The sequence below is a fragment of the Odontesthes bonariensis genome, chromosome 20 (assembly GCF_027942865.1).
Source record: "Odontesthes bonariensis isolate fOdoBon6 chromosome 20, fOdoBon6.hap1, whole genome shotgun sequence".
Taxonomy (NCBI): domain Eukaryota; kingdom Metazoa; phylum Chordata; class Actinopteri; order Atheriniformes; family Atherinopsidae; genus Odontesthes; species Odontesthes bonariensis.
This window is the reverse complement of record NC_134525.1, coordinates 7,407,116-7,428,562: the sequence shown is the minus strand read 5'-3', so window position 1 is coordinate 7,428,562 and position 21,447 is coordinate 7,407,116. Positions and strand designations below refer to the sequence as shown.

The 21,447-nt window shown below is 41.7% G+C and overlaps 1 protein-coding gene across 5 annotated transcripts in view; it reads right to left on the bottom strand.

Moving 5' to 3' along the window:
• Positions 1–9,252: 9,252 nt before the first annotated feature.
• The window catches only part of LOC142369653 (enhancer of polycomb homolog 1-like), a 37,041-nt gene continuing 24,846 nt past the window's right edge, over positions 9,253–21,447 (bottom strand). For 2 of the 5 annotated variants that reach the window (XM_075451978.1, XM_075451974.1), the window contains 10 exons: positions 20,667–20,820; positions 19,347–19,505; positions 19,083–19,172; positions 18,754–18,902; positions 16,108–16,514; positions 14,857–14,904; positions 13,159–13,280; positions 12,715–12,856; positions 11,800–12,214; positions 9,253–10,921 (listed from right to left, as the gene is read on the bottom strand). In XM_075451978.1, the coding sequence (XP_075308093.1) occupies positions 10,849–10,921; positions 11,800–12,214; positions 12,715–12,856; positions 13,159–13,280; positions 14,857–14,904; positions 16,108–16,514; positions 18,754–18,902; positions 19,083–19,172; positions 19,347–19,505; positions 20,667–20,820 (1,759 nt within the window). In that variant the 3' untranslated portion in view covers positions 9,253–10,848. The remainder of the gene's footprint in view (positions 10,922–11,799; positions 12,215–12,714; positions 12,857–13,158; positions 13,281–14,856; positions 14,905–16,107; positions 16,515–18,753; positions 18,903–19,082; positions 19,173–19,346; positions 19,506–20,666; positions 20,821–21,447) is intronic. The other 3 variants (XM_075451975.1, XM_075451976.1, XM_075451977.1) reach the window with 3 other exon arrangements.

The window sequence follows — 21,447 nt, the reverse complement described above, 5'->3', positions numbered from 1 at the left end:
TCCACTATGCAAAGACACTTTAGGCAGAATGAAGTGTCTTCCTGCATTTTCACACGGACTTATGCTGAATGACTTTAGACTTGACTGGAGACTGCCTCAAACAGCTTGACTCACTCCCTGTCAATCCAAAGGATGACCAAATTCATAAAAATTCCATCAGTATTTGTTATTTTCCATCATTTCTTTTTTCATTTTTATCACAACCCTGTGGTTCAAATCAAAGTTTTGATATTTTTGTATATTTTTGAATTTCCGCACCATCTGGCACCCTTGGACAAATCCATTACAAATGTTAGTTTTATCTACAATTATAGCCTCAGCTATAGGAACTCCTGCTCAAACTGGACCTGATAGTCCCACTTGACCTCATTATGCTGTCTGGATGTCCTGTAATATGAATTTCTGCTGGCTGAACTTTAGCAGTGCTTGCATTGCCTTTTTCCTCCACTGCATTAGTTGGAAGAGGGCTTTATTATTATCATTATCATTATTATTATTCATGATTACATGGCTGTAATAAGTTATGGTCTGAAAGTGAGGTGGCTACAGCCTGCTAAACAATGAGATAATGACTAAGCAATGGAAGACGAGCCTAAATAAAAGCTAATTAGTAACACACACTCACACACTAATTGACGCTGTCACTGTGTATGGCATCACTTTACAGTACATTGCATTCACAGTCCAATCTGTCTCAATGACAGACAGCTTCCAGATTATTCCCTCATCAGGAGAAAAAAAAACTTTCAGTTAAGGCGACCTCTGGTCACAATATGGAAGCCCTTTTTTATCAGTTTTCAACACACAAGGTTTTGCTTGGTTAAATGAGCAAAAATATTTATATTTGATATAATTTAGGAAAACACACATCAATAATCGGTTGTTAAAGCCTGATTTGCAGTTGTTGGGGTTCTCAGACACGTCACAGTGGGTGTTTTGGAAGAGAACCCAAATGTTGACAGGCAGGCAGCAAGAAGATGAGGAGCAAACAACCTTAAAAGATAATAAACTAACAAGAACTATAGGAATATTCTTGCCAGCAAACCTAAGCTCAAAAAGTAGACTGATGTTTACACAGCACATCAACAGAGACTCTGGCACAGAACAAAGCACAAAGCAAGCCAAGGAGAATACATATCCTAGCAGAGGTGAACAGGTGAGGGGATGCAGGTGAGTTAAGAGGTAATGAGGAGCAGGTGGGTTGAGAAGCTGTGAAGAAGGCTGCTGGGATCTCAGGTTAAAAAGCTAAAGATGAAGTTCAGACTAAAGAAAGAGTTTACACAAACACAAACCCACAGGTATGATACGGTCAAACACACCTGATATATTAAATTGTGAGTAATTTGAATTCAATTATAAGAAATATAACAGTGGGAGCTGTTTTAGTGAGTACTTTTAGTACTTGGAGTACAGTTTCCTTATTGTACATTCATACTAATAGGACTGAGGGTAAAACTTTCATTGCTTTTACGTTTTAATGGAATATTTTTTACACTTTGCATGTTGCATTCCAACAGTCTCACACCAGAATGTTTAATAGTGACGTTGTTCCGCATTGCGAAATGTAGCTGTGCCATGATCAAGACTCAAAAATTGTTAAATGACCACAGTTTATATGTCTACCTTTGCCTTTCAAAATTGTAACATGCCTCCGTTTTGGAATACACGAACCTGCCATGTACTCTCAAAATATTACTGTGTTTTAAAGGCTGTAAATTTTGAGATGCTTCAGATGCAACTCTGCACAAATATATTATGTTCTGAAACTCTTAGGAGGTGGGTGACATTATACCATGGACTGTAATGGAAGAGAATAAAGTTTGAATCGCAATATTGTTCAAGGACTTTTGATTTCTTTCACATCATTTCATCCTTTTTATAGTTCTGAATATCAAAACAACTATATTAAGTTTGCTGTAGCCTCTCTGTGCTGAGTCTAAGCCCCACCCCACTGTGCCGTCATACGGCTTCATCAGACCACATGGTGATAAAGTCTAAATGTGACACAAAGTGAGCATCCTTAATGTTAAAAAACATTCATTCAAGCCCCTTTTATCAGTGTTTTTCCCCCATCTCCGGATCAACTTTTGTGGTCCAATCAAAAAAAGCTTTCAATACAAGCAACAAGACGGGCGCAGCTACAGGCAGCCCTTTAAAGCTAAGTCAGCCAAATACGTGATAGAGGAGAACTAACAAGCCTGTCTCTCATTAACATTCCCCCACAGTCACCTTCAGCAATACATTTGTCTTACTGCAAGTGGCAGCATTCAGAGGGGAGATGGATTCCTCTGTTCTCATGTCCGAATATTTGAAAGTGTCATCAAAGTGGCAGCTCATTTCTGGCACGGCGAAGCACTGAGCCCGGACCAAAGACTGGAACGGAAAGTCTGTCTGAGGGGTAATATTAGCATGCCGCTTCTGTGGTTTGATACGAGAAGCAATTCAGACAAGACTTTATTGACTCTGCGGCTGCCTGAATGGCACAGTGATTGTGGGCCTTTGTGTTACTGGCATGAAATAAAGATTGCAGTGCCACCCAAGGAGACATGCAGTGTGTCTGTGTGTGTTTGATAGCGGCCTCTTTGATTCAAAAAGAGCCCTGTGATAAAGTCTCTTAAAGCCCCAATCTAGTTTAAATCCATGCTCGTTTAACAGGCCTTTATTGATCAGAGCAACCAAGAAAAGAACTCGGCCTCACATTTTAACCCGTGCACATAAACTGCAAACACACGACATATTTGAATGGAGTGAAAATGTTTGGGGAAACATCTCGAACCAACATCCTAACTGAAGAAGGAATTATATAAGAAGAAGGATAACTCAAAATGAGCACAAGATAATGTTTGCAGGTGGTAAGCTGATAAAATTGTGGGGTACCTGATAGTTACAAGAAGAAACTGGGCAGTCTTTACAAAACTATGGATGTAGCTTGAGAATTTGAACAAACACAACTTGTAAGTCACGACCCCTCCCTCTCTGCTGTGCTTCAGCTCTGCCTCCGAAAACCTCCTTCCTGCAGTGCCTGTGTGGGTCAACAACTTAGGCACGTGTAGAAGTGTAATTAACAGCTGTCAAGCTTGAGTTTCAAAACTTAATCACATTTTAACTTCTGATTTGATCTGATTTTATCTGTTGTTCTTATTTCTTTCTTTTTTGTTTAAAATTCAAGTAATGTTTTTTTATTTCTACTGTTTTAATGTATCTGTAAAGCACTTTGAATCGTCTTGTTGTTGAATTGTGCTGTACAAATAAACTTGCCTTGCCTAAGTGACAGAAGGACCTGGTGTTTTTTCTTTTTTTTTTTTTTACAAATGATCTTATCCTTTAATGTAAAGGCCACTGTTACATTTTCTGCAAGTGTACAAAAAATTCAAGTTACCATGTTCTGTGTGGAGTCATCAGATCGTTAACTAGGTGAAGAGAATCCTTCAAAGGGTCAGGAGGAGCCATGGATCAGGGACGACCCAAAAAGCGGGAGCAGAGGGAGTTCAAAACAACAGATGCATAAACACTTAAGACAACTCAGTTCAGTTATTATCAGCTTTACTTTTTAGCAATGTTGTTACTTTACTCCAAAATATTGAATAATTATTTCAAAAACAACACTATGAAGTTTGAGTCTTAAACTTCCGACTTGTTTTGAAGAACACTGACCTTTGTTGTGTACGTCCCCGCATGGCTACGTGGTGGTTAGCACCACTGCCAGACAGCAAGTTCCTGCTTCACATCCCGTCTTGGGCCTCCTTCTCGCCGTCTAAAAACATACATGAAAGGATCATTTATGATTCCAAATGTACCTCAGTAGAAAGTGTAAGAGGGTATAAAAAATGGATGGATGGACAGATGGACATTCCTGAGCGTGAAACTGGCCTAGAGCACCCCGGGGGATGAGATACCACAGTTAACGGCTTTTGTTTATTCGCTTGACATTTTTGTAGGCTTTGATGGAGTCTTTGTGGTCTCTTCAAATTCATGTGCATGGCTGTACATGTGCGGGGCTCACACAGATTTCTTCTTATGACAGTAGTGTCACATCCCACAACTGCAGGGGAAACCAAAGAGCAAAAAGCGAAAAACTAAAAGAAAAATCCAAAGTCAAACACATAAAATGCAGCCTCCTCTGTCTCCAGGAATAGCTACGTATTCCCATGCTGCAAAATAGTGGTCGTGTCACAATAAAATCTCCTTTCGTAGTGAAGCTTATCTAAAGCGATCTTTAAAAAAGCCAAAAATACACACACACACACACACACACACACACACGCACACACACAAAGTGACACGTTACCATAGATTGATTTTAAGTTGGCAACTTACGCTATGCAATATCTGGTGGTTTGGGCAACATTGCTTGTGTTTGTAATTCTCCAGAAGAATTAGTTGTCTTAACATCAAGAAAAGAGAAAAGAGAAAGAAATAAATGACTTCTTTGGATGGGAAATACTGTATCACACCACGAGTTAATAAGACAAACATTTAGATCGGTACACACAACATTAGCCTGCAAGCGTAATCCCAATGAAGTAAAGTGAAGCAAGTTTTTAACATATGTCATGTACAAAGCCACATTTGTCCTCTGTCTTATTCAACAGAATTGAGGGTGTGGAAGCATCTCAGATGTGGTTTAGACACACCACATGCAGCTCTTTAAAACTGCTGTAAGAATGACACTGCTTGTACTTTCCTGCTCATTGCCGTCCAGCCTGTGTGAGTCATTTCCCTTTGCAGAGGGTCTGAGATCTTCAGCTGCAGCTGAAAAAAATCTCAGCCCTGGCTGGAGTGCTTTTACCACCACAAAGGAAAGAAAACACTTTTATGGGATCTGACATTCAACTGATAATTCTTGTTCTATTTTTTTTAAAAATCTTTTTAACTGTGAAACACTTTAAAACAGGCCTGAAAACCTTTCTTTTTACCCAATGTTTTTAATGATCACCCTTTCAATGCTCTGTCCTGTTTTTATTTCGTTTTTGCATTTAACAAACTCACTACTTTTATTTGTGTACTTTGCATTTTACTGTCCCTGCTTTTGATCTGAATATTTGTCTTTTATCCCACTGAAGCACTCTGAGATTTTGTTGTAAATGTAAAGTGCGTTATAAATAAAATGTATTATTATTATCTGTTTTGACCCTCCTTGTTGGCAGCAACATAAAGTGCCTGAAATGTCAGGTTTTGTTTAAGGAAATAAGCATCAACTATCGCGGATAATGGGAAAGGAAATGAATCTGTGGGAGAATAGAGAGCTTCGGCTGCTGGTTCACACCTGTTGTCTGAAACTACAGCACAACTTGAGAGAGTTGTGTCGACAGGCCTGAGTCTCTGCGTGACCAGTAATCCTGCCCCGACCCTGATACCTGATCCAGTGGTTGTTAACAGCTGCAACATATTTTCAGCACTGCCACGCCAGCCGTTCTGCCGGTGGATGTGGATGCAGAGGAATTTGTCAGGAGGAAGACTTTTTGAGCATAAATGCATGTTGCGAATGCGGCGTGAGAGGAGGAATTACTCACCAGGGAGAAAAAAAAGAAATAAACAAAACCTGCTTGCTTTGTGGTCTGCAACATTAGCTCCCACAGATTAAATTCTAGAAGAGAAAGAGAATTTGCAGTCCTTGCATGTAAAGACACAGTGAGGCAGTAAAAGCGTGTAGAGAATGTGATGGAAAAAGTCCCAGGATGTGAAGTATATTGCGATTATCTTCCCCAGAAGACATCTGTGATTTATTTCTGCCACATAAATTCTGTTAACATCCAGAGAGTTGATGACCAAAACTTTTGTTTCTGATCTGCCCCAAAAATAGCCAACTAATGAGAAAGCATGAGCCGGGGTGAACACCCACTTGGCAGACTTGGAGGTGGGCCAGCTCGCTTACTGATGAGTGATTTCTTCTCTGCGACACAATCTACGACTGAATAATGTGGGCAGCGCTCCAGCAGGGCAAAAATGAAAAACTCCAGAGTTATAACTGATGAAAAAGTGATACTTCAGAGTCTCTTCCAGATCAGACATTACCGCGTCTTACAAAAGTGCTTCGATTTTTTATTTTTTTTTGCATTGCCATCCTTAATTCAGATGACATGTTTTGGGATTCTATGCAGTGGACCTACACATAAGAGTCCAAATGAGATCAAAAGAAAATCTTTTTAGTTACAGCTATGCAAGCTATTCTGACCGCGGATTCTCGCTGGATTGAGTTCTAGGCTTTGACGAGACTGTTTCATCCAAATGTTTCCTCTTAAATCACTTGACTTGCTTTGACACTATCCCAGGGGTCCCGTTTTCTGTTTCTAAAAGGCTGAAACAGGTTGCCCCCGAAACTGTACTGAGCATCATTCAGGATTCCTTCAATTCTGACCACTTTCCAAGGCCCTACCATCCCCACGGCACAATGCTGCAGCATACTTCACTCATGATGCTGATCAAAAAAAATTAATTATTCTGTTAGTCTGAGCCAAACCGGACGTTTAAAATACATATATACCTCAGTCTGACTGAAAGTGTGTGAAATCAAGCTTCTCAGAGCCAGAAAAACTCACCTGGATAATGTGGTTGAGAGTTTAATTATTCCAGCATGTATGCGCTCGACTAGACTCGAGCTTGCCATGGTGATTTCTGCCGACTCAACAGTTCTTGTCCAGTACACAAGAGAAGCCAGCAAAAACTACGAGTAATAGTAAAGCCATCTTTTAGTAAGGACTGTAAGTGTAGATTCTTTTGTCCGATGGAACAACGTGTCTGAATGTGTAACTGTGACGGAAAATCAGCCCATTGAGACTACGTGTCAACTCATGGCTGCTTAAAGCCTTTCCAGACCATTGCTCTGTTTTGATAGAATCCAGATTTTATCATCGCAGCTTCAGCTGATAAATTCATTGTTTAAATAACTAAAAGACAACGTACGTGCAGTGAATTAATCTATTCTTACGTGTACATGATCCCCCACAGAGAGAGTTTGAAGCTGCAGAATGTATTTTCACACAGTCCACATTCTTGGGCAGACTTCAGCCTATAATTCGAATCCACTTCAGTGCATGTAAACCGAGGCAAAGGAGAGTAGTCCAAATAACTGGCCAAGTCCTGCTACAACTGTGGCTATGCTTAACTGTGCATGTAAATGGAACCAGTCAGCTGGTGATTGTTGGCCGACTCTGATTGGGAGCGGAGTGGATAACAGATCTGAAGTTTGGGGTGGTGCCCGTTGGTTTCACTCAGGCTGGTAATGACATGAGACTGTTCTGCTTCAGTGAGGGTGGTAAGCCAGCTGCTTCAACGGTACGGAGCCGTTTTTTTCTATTCGAATTTGGTGGACTTCGTTTGATAAACCAGTGTGGCCATGCAAGATTTTAAGAGAGACGCGTTGGGTTATAACTTCTGTGCATGGGATGTACAAAGTGAATGCTGGCATTTAGACTGATCGTTGGGAATTTTGTTGTTTTTATTTTAGTTGTTAAGCAGTCAATCGCACCGTTTTCTGCTGTCATTTTTTTTAATTTTTTTTTAGTTTAGTTTAGCAGTTTGCATTAGTTCGTCCGCCCGACCAACTGCTTAAAGGGGAACTGCGGTATTTTCAACATTAAGCCTCTTTTCTGAGTCGTCTGCAATGTTTTAGAACCCCCCTCACCGCTTTTTTGATGTTTACTACCGTCTCCGGTATTTGCCTAATTTTGATTCATCTCAACCTGCTTCAGAACGGCAAGTCATGTGCATGTCCAGAAAGGTCCGTAAAAGCACCATAAACGTCCGTTTTCAAAATCATCAACTCACCGGAGTGGTTACTGGTGTGCACTGGTAATCCATATCAAATTTCGTGGCGAAAAGTTGCTTCTGTCGTGTTTTATTTGGCAGCTCGTTCATGCTTGCACTATTTTCTTAGCGGTGGCGGAGTAATATCAACAAACATCCTGTACAAAATGTCAAATAAAACACGACAGAAGCAACTTTTCGCCACGAAATTTGATATGGATTACCGGCAGTGCACACCAGTAACCACTCCGGTGAGTTGATCATTTTGAAAACAGACCTTTTTGGACATGCACATGACTTGCCATTCTGAAGCAGGTTGAGAAGAATCAAAATTAGGCAAATACTGGAGACAGCAGTAAACATCAAAAAAGCGGTGAGGGGGGTTCTAAAACATTGCAGACGACTCATAAAAGAGGCTTAATGTTGAAAATACCGCAGTTCCCCTTTAAATGTTTTCTGATATGAGGTTTTTGATGGTTCGTTATCTTTTTGTCGAATATTTAGTTTAACCTGTAACATAAACTCACAGACTGACACGTCGACTGTAAAACTTTTTAAAAAATTGCGTTACATTGGCGCTTGGCAGTAAATGTTCTGTTTTTGTATTTGGAAGGTGTTGGAAGCAGAAAAAACATGGGCAAGCGTAAGGATTTAAGCGACTTTGACAAGGGCAAACATTTGCTATTGTGGCATGTTCCTACAGTGGCCTGGAAAAAAAAAAAAAAAAAAAAAAAAAAAACTGTCAAACTGCTGAGAAAGTTTATGCTGATTCGAAAAGCATGTCATCAAACACATTGCGTCAGTTTGTTGTGGATGGGGCTGTGTAGCCACAGAGCTACACAGGAGCCCATGCTGACCTGTGTCTAAAGTCCCAGCAATAAACATATGAGCACCAGAACTGGTCCATACAGCAATGGAAGAAGGAAGCCTGGTCTGATGCATCAAGTTTTCTTCAAACATGTGGGGAAGAAGAGAAGCTGATGGGGACAGTGCAACACTTTCAGCAACCCTCTGTAGGGAAACCTTTTGTCCTGGCCCTCGTTTGGACATCTACAGAACCGCACTCCCTCATGGTCACACTATTCCCACATGACATCTGTCAGCACAATAACACTGAGGCATGAGGAGCACAAATTCCAATGTCTTGACTTGGTCATCACATTTCAATCCAATCGAGCATCTGTGTAACATGTTGGACGTTTGAACCACGAAGGCCTCACTTCACAAATGACATGGCTAAAAGGATCTGCTGCTCGGTGGCTGACATCACTGCACACCTGCCGATAACTAGTGGAGTCTTGGCCTCAATGGGTCACGCCAGTTTGCACTAAAGGAGGGGCATGCTTGAAATTTCACGTTACGGCCGGTCGGTGTAGATTATAAATACTAGTGCATTTCAGATGTCCAGATCTGTGATATCTCCTAAAGAGAATGAGTGCATCAAGACCAGCCCTCTCCCACATTCACATCACACAACAAATACATAAGACACCGGAGTCCGAACAGTTCACATTTAATGCCCTGGGCTTTATTGTCTTATTTTAGTGAGAGTTCTGTCACATTTTTTTTTTAATCCGTTTTTTTTATTATTTTTTTTAGTCTTTTCAGCCTCCAGGTGGGACAAGTAAACCTCAAGGATATATCCTGCCATTGGACTGGGCATTCAGATTCTGACAAAGACGAGAAGCACTACTAAGTAATGCTGCCTTTGTGCCTAACTCTTCACAGAAGAGAATACATAAAGTTCCCCAAAGGAAGGCACCCAATACTTGTGGTTTTTGGCCTTGCAGCCGTCTGGAGATTCTTTTTTCAAAGAAAAAAAAAAAAAAAAGAATAAAGAAAAGGAGGGAGAGAGGAGAAAACCATCGTGTCCTCACAACCTCTCTGACCCCTCCTCATTAGCATTTCTTTTTTTAATCTTAAAAACTGGAATGATGAAACACGTACAGCGATCACTGCCCATTCACCTCCCTTATCACCTATGCATGAACAAGTAACAAATGAACAAAAGAATGAAGTCTTTCAAACGAAGATAAGCTTACAATCAGGTTTACCACAAGAAAAAGAAAATACAAAAATAACAGTTTTTTTTGTTTTACAAAAATGTTTGAGATAAAACAAATACAAAGGGGGGGGCTTGCATGAAAATGAAGGACAAACCCTTTAAAAAAAAATAATAATACAAAAGCAGCATTGATATTTATCAAAATCATAAACAAAAGACATTACGAAAAAAATAGTGCTTAAATCAGAAGCAGCAGAAGCTTCTGGGAAGAGACTTCATCCCTGTTTTGTTACTTGTGTTTGGGACAATTTTAGTTAAGTGGAAGCATCCTGGAAGAGAGAAGCTCCTCCCCTCCAGAGCTCCACCATCACCTCCTCTCGGCTCTTCTGGCCTCCTGGTCTGTATGCATGTCACCACTGATTTTCACACGATCCACAGAGAGAAGAACAGGGACCCAAAATAAATGTGGAGGGTGGAGAAGGGGGGGGCCTGCGTTGTGTTCACAATATACAAAAATACCCAGGAGTCCGTAGCTACCTAACATTTACTACAGCACAGGAACCAACAAAGGTACAGTGTACAAAAAAAAACAAACAAAAACAAACCAAAAAAAACAAAAAAAAAACAAAGAAACTGTAAACACAGCACAATAAATAGATAAAAACAGCAGGCTCCGCACCATGCACATGATGTGATAAAACTCTTCTCTATACATCTCTCACACTCGCCACAAGTTAACTTGGCTAACTTTTTTTTTTTTTGACTCCCAAGTGCAAAACATCACAAATGGACAGTTCTGTATTCAAGTAATATTTACACGGGGGGGGGGGGGGGGGGTATTACAAATATGTAGTTACTGTACAGATACTAATTTTGCCATATTCATAATTTACATGAGTCAATATTTCACTTTTCACAAAAAAAAAACAAAAAAAAAAAACAACAAAATGGTTTAAAAAGTATGAGAGATGAGAATTGCAAGCGAGCGGCTGCGGCCACTCGTCCTTCTGCCAGTCTGCGTCAGAGTCCTGCTGTCCCTTTTGCATTCCCGATGCTACGATGCACAGCACCTGAAGAGCGGATTCTGCGCCGCCCCGCTACGTCACCTCCATGGCCACTGTGTTGTCTGCTATACTGTTCAGTGCTGGCTTGTCTTCGTCGCGATTATCCCTGCGAGGGAAGAAAACGGGGATTAACGCTGCCGCCATCTCTTCGTATCTTTAAATACCAAATCTACGGGCCTCCGCAGTATCTGTGTGGAGCTCAGATATTATTTCTGCTCTCTTTTCAGACAGATTCTCAGCGGCTTGTTGTCACGGCCCAAAAATAGATTTGGCCAGATTAAGGCTTTTTTTCAGATCCTTTTAGCATCCATCTTTTCTTCTTAGGAAAAAAAGCATATTTCCAAATTTAGCAATGTTTTTAGCAAACCTTAATTGCCTACTGTGTAAAACACTCTCCCTCCGTCCCCCTCTGCTTTGTTTTGCATGGAAATCAAAGTGAAGCTAATTTTACAGAGACCACAAAGAGATTCGTCTCTAACAAAAGCGACAAAGTCTCCTTTTCCCACCTGGAAGTCACCATCTTGAAGTGATTGCCTGTGCGCCTGCTCAGAATACTGATGACTGTAAATACTGTGCATGTGTGTAAACTACCACCCCTGCACATTTTTACAATCCAGCCATCCCTGCATGTGTCAAAAGAGCATCCTCCAAACAGGCAGTACAGCCCCAACTCCAAAACATTTGGGGCATTGTGTAAAATTAAAAGTAAAAACAGAATTAAATGATTTGCAAATCTTGTAAAAAACAATCTTTTATTCACATTAGGACATAGAGAAGGTCTTCACCGTTTCACATTGAAGAACATTACTCTAAAATGGCTCCACAGTTTGTAAAGGCAGCTTTTTTTTAACCTGCCATCTGTGCGTCTGGGAGACTCTGCCTCTCTAGGGTGCTCTTTTCAATTTGAAACGTGTTGCTGCCGGTAAAAATCTAAATATTTCTCATGAAATAGCAAAAAGTCTCATTTTCAGATTGGGTGCTCACCTGGAGCCCATGTCCATGGAAGATGCACCAGAGACTTTGGGCATTTGCAGATTGGTGGTGGTGGACAGCTTTAAGGCAGAGGATGGCACGTTGCCGAGGGTCCGGGGGATGTGGCGTCCAGCGAGGCTGGCGGCCGACGGCACGCTCAGACAGATGTTGTTCCCGATGAGGACCTGAGTGGTGGCGGGGGTGGCACCGGCAGCGCTGCATCCCAGAAGCCCCAGTGCAGCTGCTGCGTGAGCGCTGGGGGTGGAGTTGAGGGAGGTGGGGACGGCGGTGGCAGGCATGGGGGTGGCTGAGTTGGAGGAGGGCTGCAGGAAAGTCGGGGCTGTGGCCGCGGTAGTGTGTGTCGACTGGTTGGTCTGGTGAAGAGTCGCAGTGGTGCTGGTGAGGTGCAAGTTTTTGAAAACGCCTGCTGAACACAGAGGAAATCATTAATTCAGCAAGATAAAAAACAGAAAACCGGATGTATACACAGTTTTGTTTTGACATTATTAAAACTTTTGGCGAGGCAATTTGAGATGAGGGGCACACCTGCACAATCTAATGCAATCCAGCCCAACAGAGCTGCAACAACCCTCATCTTTGTGAGGTACTTTTAAGCTTGTTGACACCGTCAGAGAAGTTGATGCAACATGACTGTAATTGTACTGCTGCTGGCAGCGTTTAAGGGTTATTCCCCCCCTTCCTCCATTAAAATATGTGAGGTAAAAAAAAAAAAAAATTTAAAAACAGGAGGGCTATGGTGGCAAATCTTGAGCACCAAACAGTCTTTTTTTTAGGTTGTTTATATTAAATGAATTAAATGAATCATTTCTAATCTTTAGATCATGGCTTTTCAATAATGGAAAAATTTAAAAGATAATGAAAACTAGCCCATTTCCTACTGGTGCATTGAGTGATGAATAACCTCACCTGCACCTGCCAGGACCCCGTTGACTCCACTTGCCAGCACCAGCTCCTCTTTGGATTTGAAAGCCAGCAGTTGATCTGTGGTGATGAGGGCTGAGGCAGCAAACTGGGCTCTGGCCTGGTCCAGCGTCTTGGACACAAGTGCCTAAATGGAAAGCAGAGACGGGACAGAGACAAACATGTTGGTATGTGCCAGAGACTTGACCAATCTGTGAAAAAAAAAAATACATGAAACTCCTGAAACATCCAAGCTCAGCACTTCTGCTGCCAAACAGGAACCGAGCCAGAGGCATTAATGCTGCTCACAGGAGTAAGGATGTGTCAACTGACTTTCAGCTAAAAAGGATTCACACGTTTGGCTCATTTGAGTTCTACCAGGCTCCCATTTACCTCCGTTTGGTCAGAACGGCCTATAAATACACGTAGAGGTGCAGTGTTCACACCAACCTGTGTGTTGGTTGTTGTTACAGGGATGTTGGCTTGTTGCTGTTGTTGGCTCTGCTCCAGCTGCTGTTTCTGCATGAGAGCCAGCTGCTCCTGATGCTGCTGGTACTGCTCCGCTGTGAACACTGTTAAGAGACAAGACGCTCGGCTCAAAACCAAAAGTTTCCCAAAATATATATATAAAATATGTAGATAATTTAGTCCAGAGTAGAAGTCAAAATTTGCCCAGAAAGAAGGCGGTCCACCCCTGTTGTTCAATGATGTATTGAAATGTTCTCTAAGCTGATACAAAGCAAAGCTCAGAGGGCTTTCTGACAGCACCATTGAAAGCCAGGGTTTGGTTAGTGTACTCTGTTGTTATGTAAAGACAAACAACATGCTGGGAAATCCATTGTAAAGACAGTTTATACTCCTGAGACATGACTGAGCAGCTCAGATTCAAATAAGCACAAAAGCCCACGGTGCAGTACATGCTACTTGGTATTCTACTGCTGACAGCTCGTGCAAGATTGAAAGGTTACAAAGTGTGCAACCACACAAAGTTGAGTGGCATATATGTTATGTTTTGATATTAAGTTGGTATTTAACAACAGAAAGACCAAGAAATCCCAGTACAAAACACAGAAGCACAATAGAATAATACACCAAGAGGGCAGCAGGACAAAAGCAAGGAATTGCGTAGTTTGCTACAAGATTGCTTTGACCGTGAAGGTTATTAGAACGTGTCAATAGAGATGGGAGACACGTTAAACTTGGAACAATGGGCAATAAAAAGAAATGAATAATAGGAACAGTAAAGATCTGAAAAGGTGCCATTTTGGTGGACCAATTACTGGGCAGGTGAATGGAATTGGTTCACTTCCAACCCGACTGACAATTAGATCAGGCTTTCATCAATCTTTCTATTTTTCTCTCCTCACCTTCTGGTCAATAAAACATCCTGCCCACTGCAGCTCAGCCACTCTCGCACACAAACACACGCACATTTGGCAATTCAAGTCGGCATTGTGGGAGTTTTTACCGAGTTAAGAAGGCCCACAACGTATCTGTAAGCTGTTAAAAAAAATGATGCCAGAGGATGTTTAAGAGGCTGCTGAAAGAAAACAGATGGCGGCATGTCCATGGCTCGGTAAGATGCATGCTACGGCTACAGTTGTGTCCTGCAAATGGAGAACTCTTCAGTGACTGAAAAATACTGGCAAAATGGTAACAGAACACAAGGAATTGTACCGACTGCACTCCTCATTAGACAGGTTTTGTTGGATACTGTAGGCGTCACATTCAACCCACATAAACATAAATGACCTCAGCAAACCGTTTACAGAGGAGCCTTCCCCAAGGAAGTTTTTCTTTCTACGTTTGTAGAAATGATGTACTGAAGAGTCCTGCACTTTGTGTGTTAAGAAGAAAAGAAAATTTCAGATGTATTCAGATAAGTTCAACTTTCAGAACTTGCTTAAAATAGCAACATGCTTACTGGTCTTGTACGACCAAAGTGAGGCACTATCTGCTTGTGTTATAAATGTTATAAATTGTTATAAATGCCTTTAAAAGGTAAAGGGCAGTGTGCCACATTATTTGGGCTTTAAAAAGTGGGTGGGAAACAAGTCAAAGTAACCAAATAAAAGTTGGCCTGGTCAAGTTTCTGTCACCAGCAGTTTTCTGAAGTTATGACTGAGGCAAAGGTTTCACAGCAGATACCTGCAGATGTGAGCGTTACTGTTCCACAAGCTCCATTACATACAGCCCCTGAAGATGACAAAATTACACCAAAAAAATATATTATATATATATATAAACCAAAAGCAGCTACATGACAAACTTCTTGCAGAAACCAGAACAAAAAGTGTGAAATGGAAGATAACAATTAGTGACTCTTACAACTGGCTTATTTTGTGGCATCCCCCTGTAAGGCATCACAAGGCACCATACCAGGAGAAACAGGGCACTTCAGGTTTGTTTGGATGCTTAAAACAACCCTGGCAAAGCAGGTCTATTTGACCTTTAAGTTCAATGAAACAAACTTGATGTTTCTGATAAACTAGAATTCCCCAGAAAATCTTCCTGGTCAGACCTCTGTGAAAGAAACTGCCTTCTTTCTGGAGCCCAGACTCACAGAAAATCGTATCACAACTAAAAATCTATCATTGTTTTTATACAGAAAGTTCATGCGATTTACCAGCAGCACGGCTGTCATGAGAGCAAATTACCGCTGATGTGCCTCAGTAAAAAAGAGCAGCAGCAATCTTCAACTAAACACCAAGATCGACACTGAGCCGGTCTTATTTTGACAACAACTACATATTTACTTGCACAAAGTCTATAACAGTGTGCAACTTTACTTTAAGCATGGAAATATCTTCAATTACACCCTTCCACATGCACACAACAACAGCATTTCACCCATTTAACTTTGTGTACCAGGATATGTGCTGTAATGGTCAAATCCCAAAGATAATAAAATGAAATAGTTCAATTGTATGAACGTATAAAAGGTTAACCAATAAATGAATAAACCAGACCAAAACTATGACAAATAAATAAAAAACTAATGACAAATTCCACACTAAAGTAAAGTGGACAAGGACCACACATCAAACAAATCTCCAGGCTATTAGAAGATGGATGTAGACATCCAATTTAAGTAGCTGGAAAACGAACTGAGTAAATTGTCTCTGATTTATGTTTGGACTGAACCCAGCTCCTCCGTCTATAGCAGAAAGCACAAAGGGTGCACGTTTGACTAAAAATACTCCAGAAAATGACTTCCACAGTCGCTAACCTTTTAGATAGACACATTCTCTAAATTATAATAAATTAAGCTTCTCGTGAGGCAAAGAAAACTTTCTCTACAAGGTAAGAAGCGACTAAATTAACGGTTGTGCTCCGTGTCCTTCAGTCCAACACAAAGTGAAACACGAAGCAGCACAGCAGAGGAAGCAACAGACTCACCGTTGACAGGATTGGTGGAGGGGCCAGTGCGGTTCTGAGAGACGGCTCCTCCAGACAGGGTCCGAGTTAGTCCCGACATAGTACGGCTAAAATCCCTAAATCCTCTGCGAGACAAGTCTCCTCCACCAGAAAGGTGTCGGGATAGCGTCCGTGGTCTGAAGTGCCTCCAGCGGCAAGATTTAATGTTCAAAAGAATCTGGCTGAGGTCCATAGGTGTTGATGACGACAGGGGTGATGAAGATGAGGGGAAGTGGGAGGAGCTTCTAGGGGCCGAGGTATTGGTTTCTGAGGTAATGGTGTTGGCGTTGCGGAGCGGAGAGCTTGGAAGTGGTGAGACGAGTGGTTCTGGGTCAGAGTTCAGGCTCTGACAGATGTCTAGATCTGTGTGTGCTCGGTCCAACAAGACTCTACAAAAAAAAACAAAAACAAAGATGATCAGTGAGCGACAGAGAACCGCATCATGACAAAAAACATGCTGTCCCCCAAAAAAGAGCATCACAACATCAACATTCCTGTATTATTCCTCATTTTCCATTTATAATATAAACAATGTGGTGACTCAGTATAAAAATAGCTACACAGTGCACAAAAAACACTTAGTTCTGCCATGATTTCATAAAGAACACTTATGTAAGGAAGCAAATCTAATTCACAGCCACACTGCAGATGGGCCAGGCGTGTAAAAAAATCCAGACGAAAAGAAAACCTTGGTTGGTTTGTCCTGAAGTTGGTTTCAGATCAAGCGTGTTGGAACCTTAATCACAACCATACAGTGGAAATTTTCCATGGGTCAGGGAATAATCAAAACCTAAACAAGGGATGCCCCGGTCCCGATCCGATCACGTGATTGGAAATCGGGCGTTACATCCCGATCAGCAATTGGATATATAGCCTATCTATATATGTATATTTATGCTCATTATTTATTTATTTTTTTTTAAATCAGAACTATAATATTTCAAAACAAATGGGAAAAAATAACAGCTTAGTATTTACTGTTATGTCGTGGTACCGTCAGACCTTCTCAACCAAGGACATAATATACGTAGGCACCTCATAGACTACTGGAGCTGACGTATCAGCGTGGCCGCCATCTTGGATGGGTCTCCAATGCCTCCACATTGCATTTATTTCGACTCAGGAAGGTGTATATCCCCAACTACAATAATCATAACTCTCCGAATTTTTATGTCTATGCTCTCAACTCCATACGGAAACAACGCTTGCGACATGACGTCACTTTGCTGCGTGCCGTAAAGCGAGGCAGACCACGGCAGCAGCTTAAAGCTGGGGGTGCGAATGGTGTGCGGTGTGCAGGTATTTTAAAGTGGATGACACTTGCGATTGGAAACTGTGAGATATGCGACTTCAAGAGGTGGCAAGGATATCGCTAACATCCTTGATGAGAACAGGAACAGGCTCAAACCTGACATGGTAGACATGTTGGTTTTTAAGAAAAACATACATTTCCTTCAGAGGAGGAGAGTAAGAATTAGGAGTGCAGTTCCAAAAAGCACATAACTGGACTTACTTTATAACACTGTGGCACTTTTATTTGCTTATTTGTTTACAAGCCTGCCAGGTATTTCAAGTTGAGCTGCTGCTCTTTTTATATTAGACATTGTTGCACTAAACTACAATGTGAAGAATTTGTTTATTACTCGATTACTTTTTTTGTTCAAGCTACCTCACAGAGGTGCTCTGTTTATAAGTGTTAAATGATAAAAGAAGGTGAATTAAAAATAAATAAATAAATAAATAAATCAGTGACATCTTGGATCTGTTTCTTCGCCGTTCTTTTTTTTTTTTTTTTTAAATGTACTGTAGAAGTATCGGATTGGGACTCGGTATCGGCAGATGCTCAAAATCAAATGACTCGGAGGCAAAAGGAACCTAATCGGGACATCCCTAACCTAAACACACTCATACAAAGTCTGTATTAAATCTTATAGAAATCATTTTTGAGACATTCATCTGTGGACCCAGGAAAGACCAATAAATGGACCAACTGGCATTACAGACCTGGTATGTGCAGAAATCAGGTACCACTATCGTGTTACACTGAAGAGATCATTTTTATTCAGACATGGAGCAATCCATCAATCTGCCTTGGGTCAGCAGAAGTTATCTGTTAACACAGATGTTCTGCTTCAAAACTGCCAACGTCTGTGGCAGTTGTTTTGCAGCACAAATTTGCAGCACAAATCCCGGTTAAAACTCAGCAGAGGCTGTGTTTTTTTTTTTTATTCGTCTACAGGCTGCAGCGATAGCCGATTCCCACTTTGGGACCGTCATGTTCATCATTTTACCAGCCAGCTTGATATTTATAAAAGAAGGTGCCTGCCAAATGGTTGCTGGGAACCTGCCAAAGAGCTGGTAAACGACCTCAGCTGCTTCAGCCAACACTTGGCTGAATTTCTCCAGCTCAGTACAGAATTTGGCAGCATTCCTGCAGATATTTAATATCTTTTGATTTAAGCAGACAACCTAGACTTTTGTCACAACACCCTTAATCTTCACGGGACAAACGGCAGCATTAAATCAAATGATAAAGACCGTGAAAGAAAAGAAAATAGAAACGCTAATATTTCAGTGCCTGGATAAGAATTCAAAACATCCAATCACACAGCTCGGGAAGTTTCTCACCTGCCTCCTCTCCCCACGCGGCGCCGTGCCAAACCTATGCATCGGCTTGGCGTGTTGAGCGAGGTCAGACAGTAGCGGAAGCGGGGGTCACTGAGCCCGCCTTCTGATGGGCTCACCCAGGGCCAGCTGCTACTCTTGTCTGGACGAGACTGAAGGAAGAGGAAGGAAAAATTTATAAAGGTATTAAAAGTGGAAAATAAAGCAAGTGGACGAGCGCAGCGTTCTGTCCAGCAGAGTGTGGCGGACTATCAGGGAAAGCAGCCTGACCAGCCTGCCCGCTGTCAGCACTATAAATAGAAACAACACAGGAGTCACAGGGGGGTACTTACAGCATAATACTGACAGCCAGCCTTCCTTCTGAACGCATAGCAGCCATCTGGGTCATTCTCCTCCTCTGCCTCTGAGGAACCTGAATGAATCTGAACACATACACAAAAACATTTTTTTTTTTTAAAGTACATGCAGAGCTAATTATGTCAAAACATGGCCTTTTAAAATGGACACATGGAGATTATGGACAAAGAATAATCCGTCAGTATTAACATGAAAACTGAACAGAAATCCCTTCACCTTAATTTGAAACAAAAAGCTACCTGTGAGAAAGGCTCTTCATCGGAGCTGGGGAAATCATACTGGTTGAGGTCCTTGGGATTAAACACAGAGGGCCCTGGATGTTGAGGCGCTGACAGTGGAGGGATTTTGGGTTTCTTTTCATATTTCCTTTTCGTTCGTACTACCTCCGTCTTCTCGGGCTTTGAAAAGAGGAAGGAAATGACATGTTTATACCACAGTCTGTGTAAGCAAATTAATATTTCCTAATGCAAAGCAATGCTGTATGTGCGAACACAGTGTTGATGGTCTGTGCACAGGCGCCAAGAGTCTGCGAGGCATTGATATGCAGATGGTTGGCACGTGCCAGATGCCACTGTCGAGCCAGATGCCCCCCCTCCTTCCCTACTCAATCCACCCTTTGCCACCTTTCACCCCAACTTCCCCAGTGAGACGACCCCTCCCTGTCTGAACAGACTCCAAGTCTACTAGGATTAGTCGGGTTCTTTTCAGTGCTCAGTCTTTGGGGACAAAGCAAACAGAATGAAATGAAGACCTCCTGTTTCAAAACAATGGTAATAAATAGGGACCGGAGAAGGGGGGATGGGTGGAGATAACCCAAAAATGCATGTGTGTCAACAAAAGGGAAAAGTAAACCAGCTGCTACAGAGGACAAGGGAGTGGAAAAAGAAGGGAAGGAGAGTCTCCCTGCAGGGTAGGAGAGAGCTGTTGGTCACTGGAGCTAATTAAGTTGTAATGAGTTCACAAACAGGCTGCGTAATGAAGTGCCACAGCACTGGAGCATTTAGAGTGACAACTTTATATTAATAAATGCTTTTCAATTTGCAAGCATCAGCACACATACTAATACAGCATACATAATAATGTTTAAACGCATCCGTCTACTATTTACTTTCATGTGGATGATGTTAAAGTAGACACACACAGACTGGCCCATTCCGATCATTTAAAATCCTGCTGACTCCAAACTAGTCAGATTTTCATATCAGCAACCTTTTTTTCAACATTTCCGCAATCTATTTCAAGTGGAACTTGTGTTTAAAATAAAACTGCATCAGCTTACAGCCTCTTCTCGCTCTTAAGACAGATTTCAAAGAGCCCTGGTTGCCAAATGTAACTGAATTGGTGGATACCCCCTTTAACATATGATGGAAAGTTTTACTTCCGAGTTCTCAATCCAGGAACTCTGAAACTGTTCAGAGGTGAAGTGCATTTCGTGGCTCTGGGATAAAGGATTCTCTCGATATTTCCGATGCGTCTGCAGGCATCCTGTTCTAACGCCCACACTCACTCAAAGTTGAAAAGGAGGAGAACACAGATGTTGTTTCGGTGCACAGCCTTACTTTCTTGTAGTCCTTCATGTCCAAATGGTCCTGGTGTCTGCACTGGTTACTGTTGGACAAGGGAATGATGGGGATGGTGTAGACGGGCTTCACCAGAGCCCGCTGCACCAGTGCTTCTGCCATCACCTCGCTGCCAAAATCTGGCATCACATTCCTGATGGACAGAGAGAGAACGTTGCAAGATCAGGAGAATCAAGCAGAAGCAGTTTTAATAGCGAGTTAAAAATTAACTTAATATAGGGAAACGTCACACGTGACTTTGTTATTGTGGTCTTATTTTGAACGACATGTCAGTTTACTATAAAATCCCAATAAATCTGCATATACTGCATTGTAATTAATCTTCAAGATTGAGCAATATGATACATGATTTATTCATTTCTGACAACACCATGCAGACATGTCCAACTTTTGTCCACAGGAATAACCAAAAACAAACCGCTGACAGGCTGCACACAGCATTCACAGTTCGTCTTGGTTACTCTGGGCCATAGAAGTCATCTACTAGTAACAGAGCGGTGCCGTCTGTGAGCGAACACTAGCCGTGATACGCAGGCAGAAACCAGGCCAGGATAACAAGAGGAAATTGAAATGTCACTACAAATCAGAAGCACTTCAAGGAGAAGGGTCCAATTTAAGCTCGCACTGACAGCTACTTTCAGAGGAAACTCATTCCGTTCGGACGTCATGTTAAGATGGATATCAGAAAGCTCCATAGGGAAATAAAATGCAACAATTCAGAGCAGAGCCTGGAAAATAATAGAGAGTATGCACAAATACA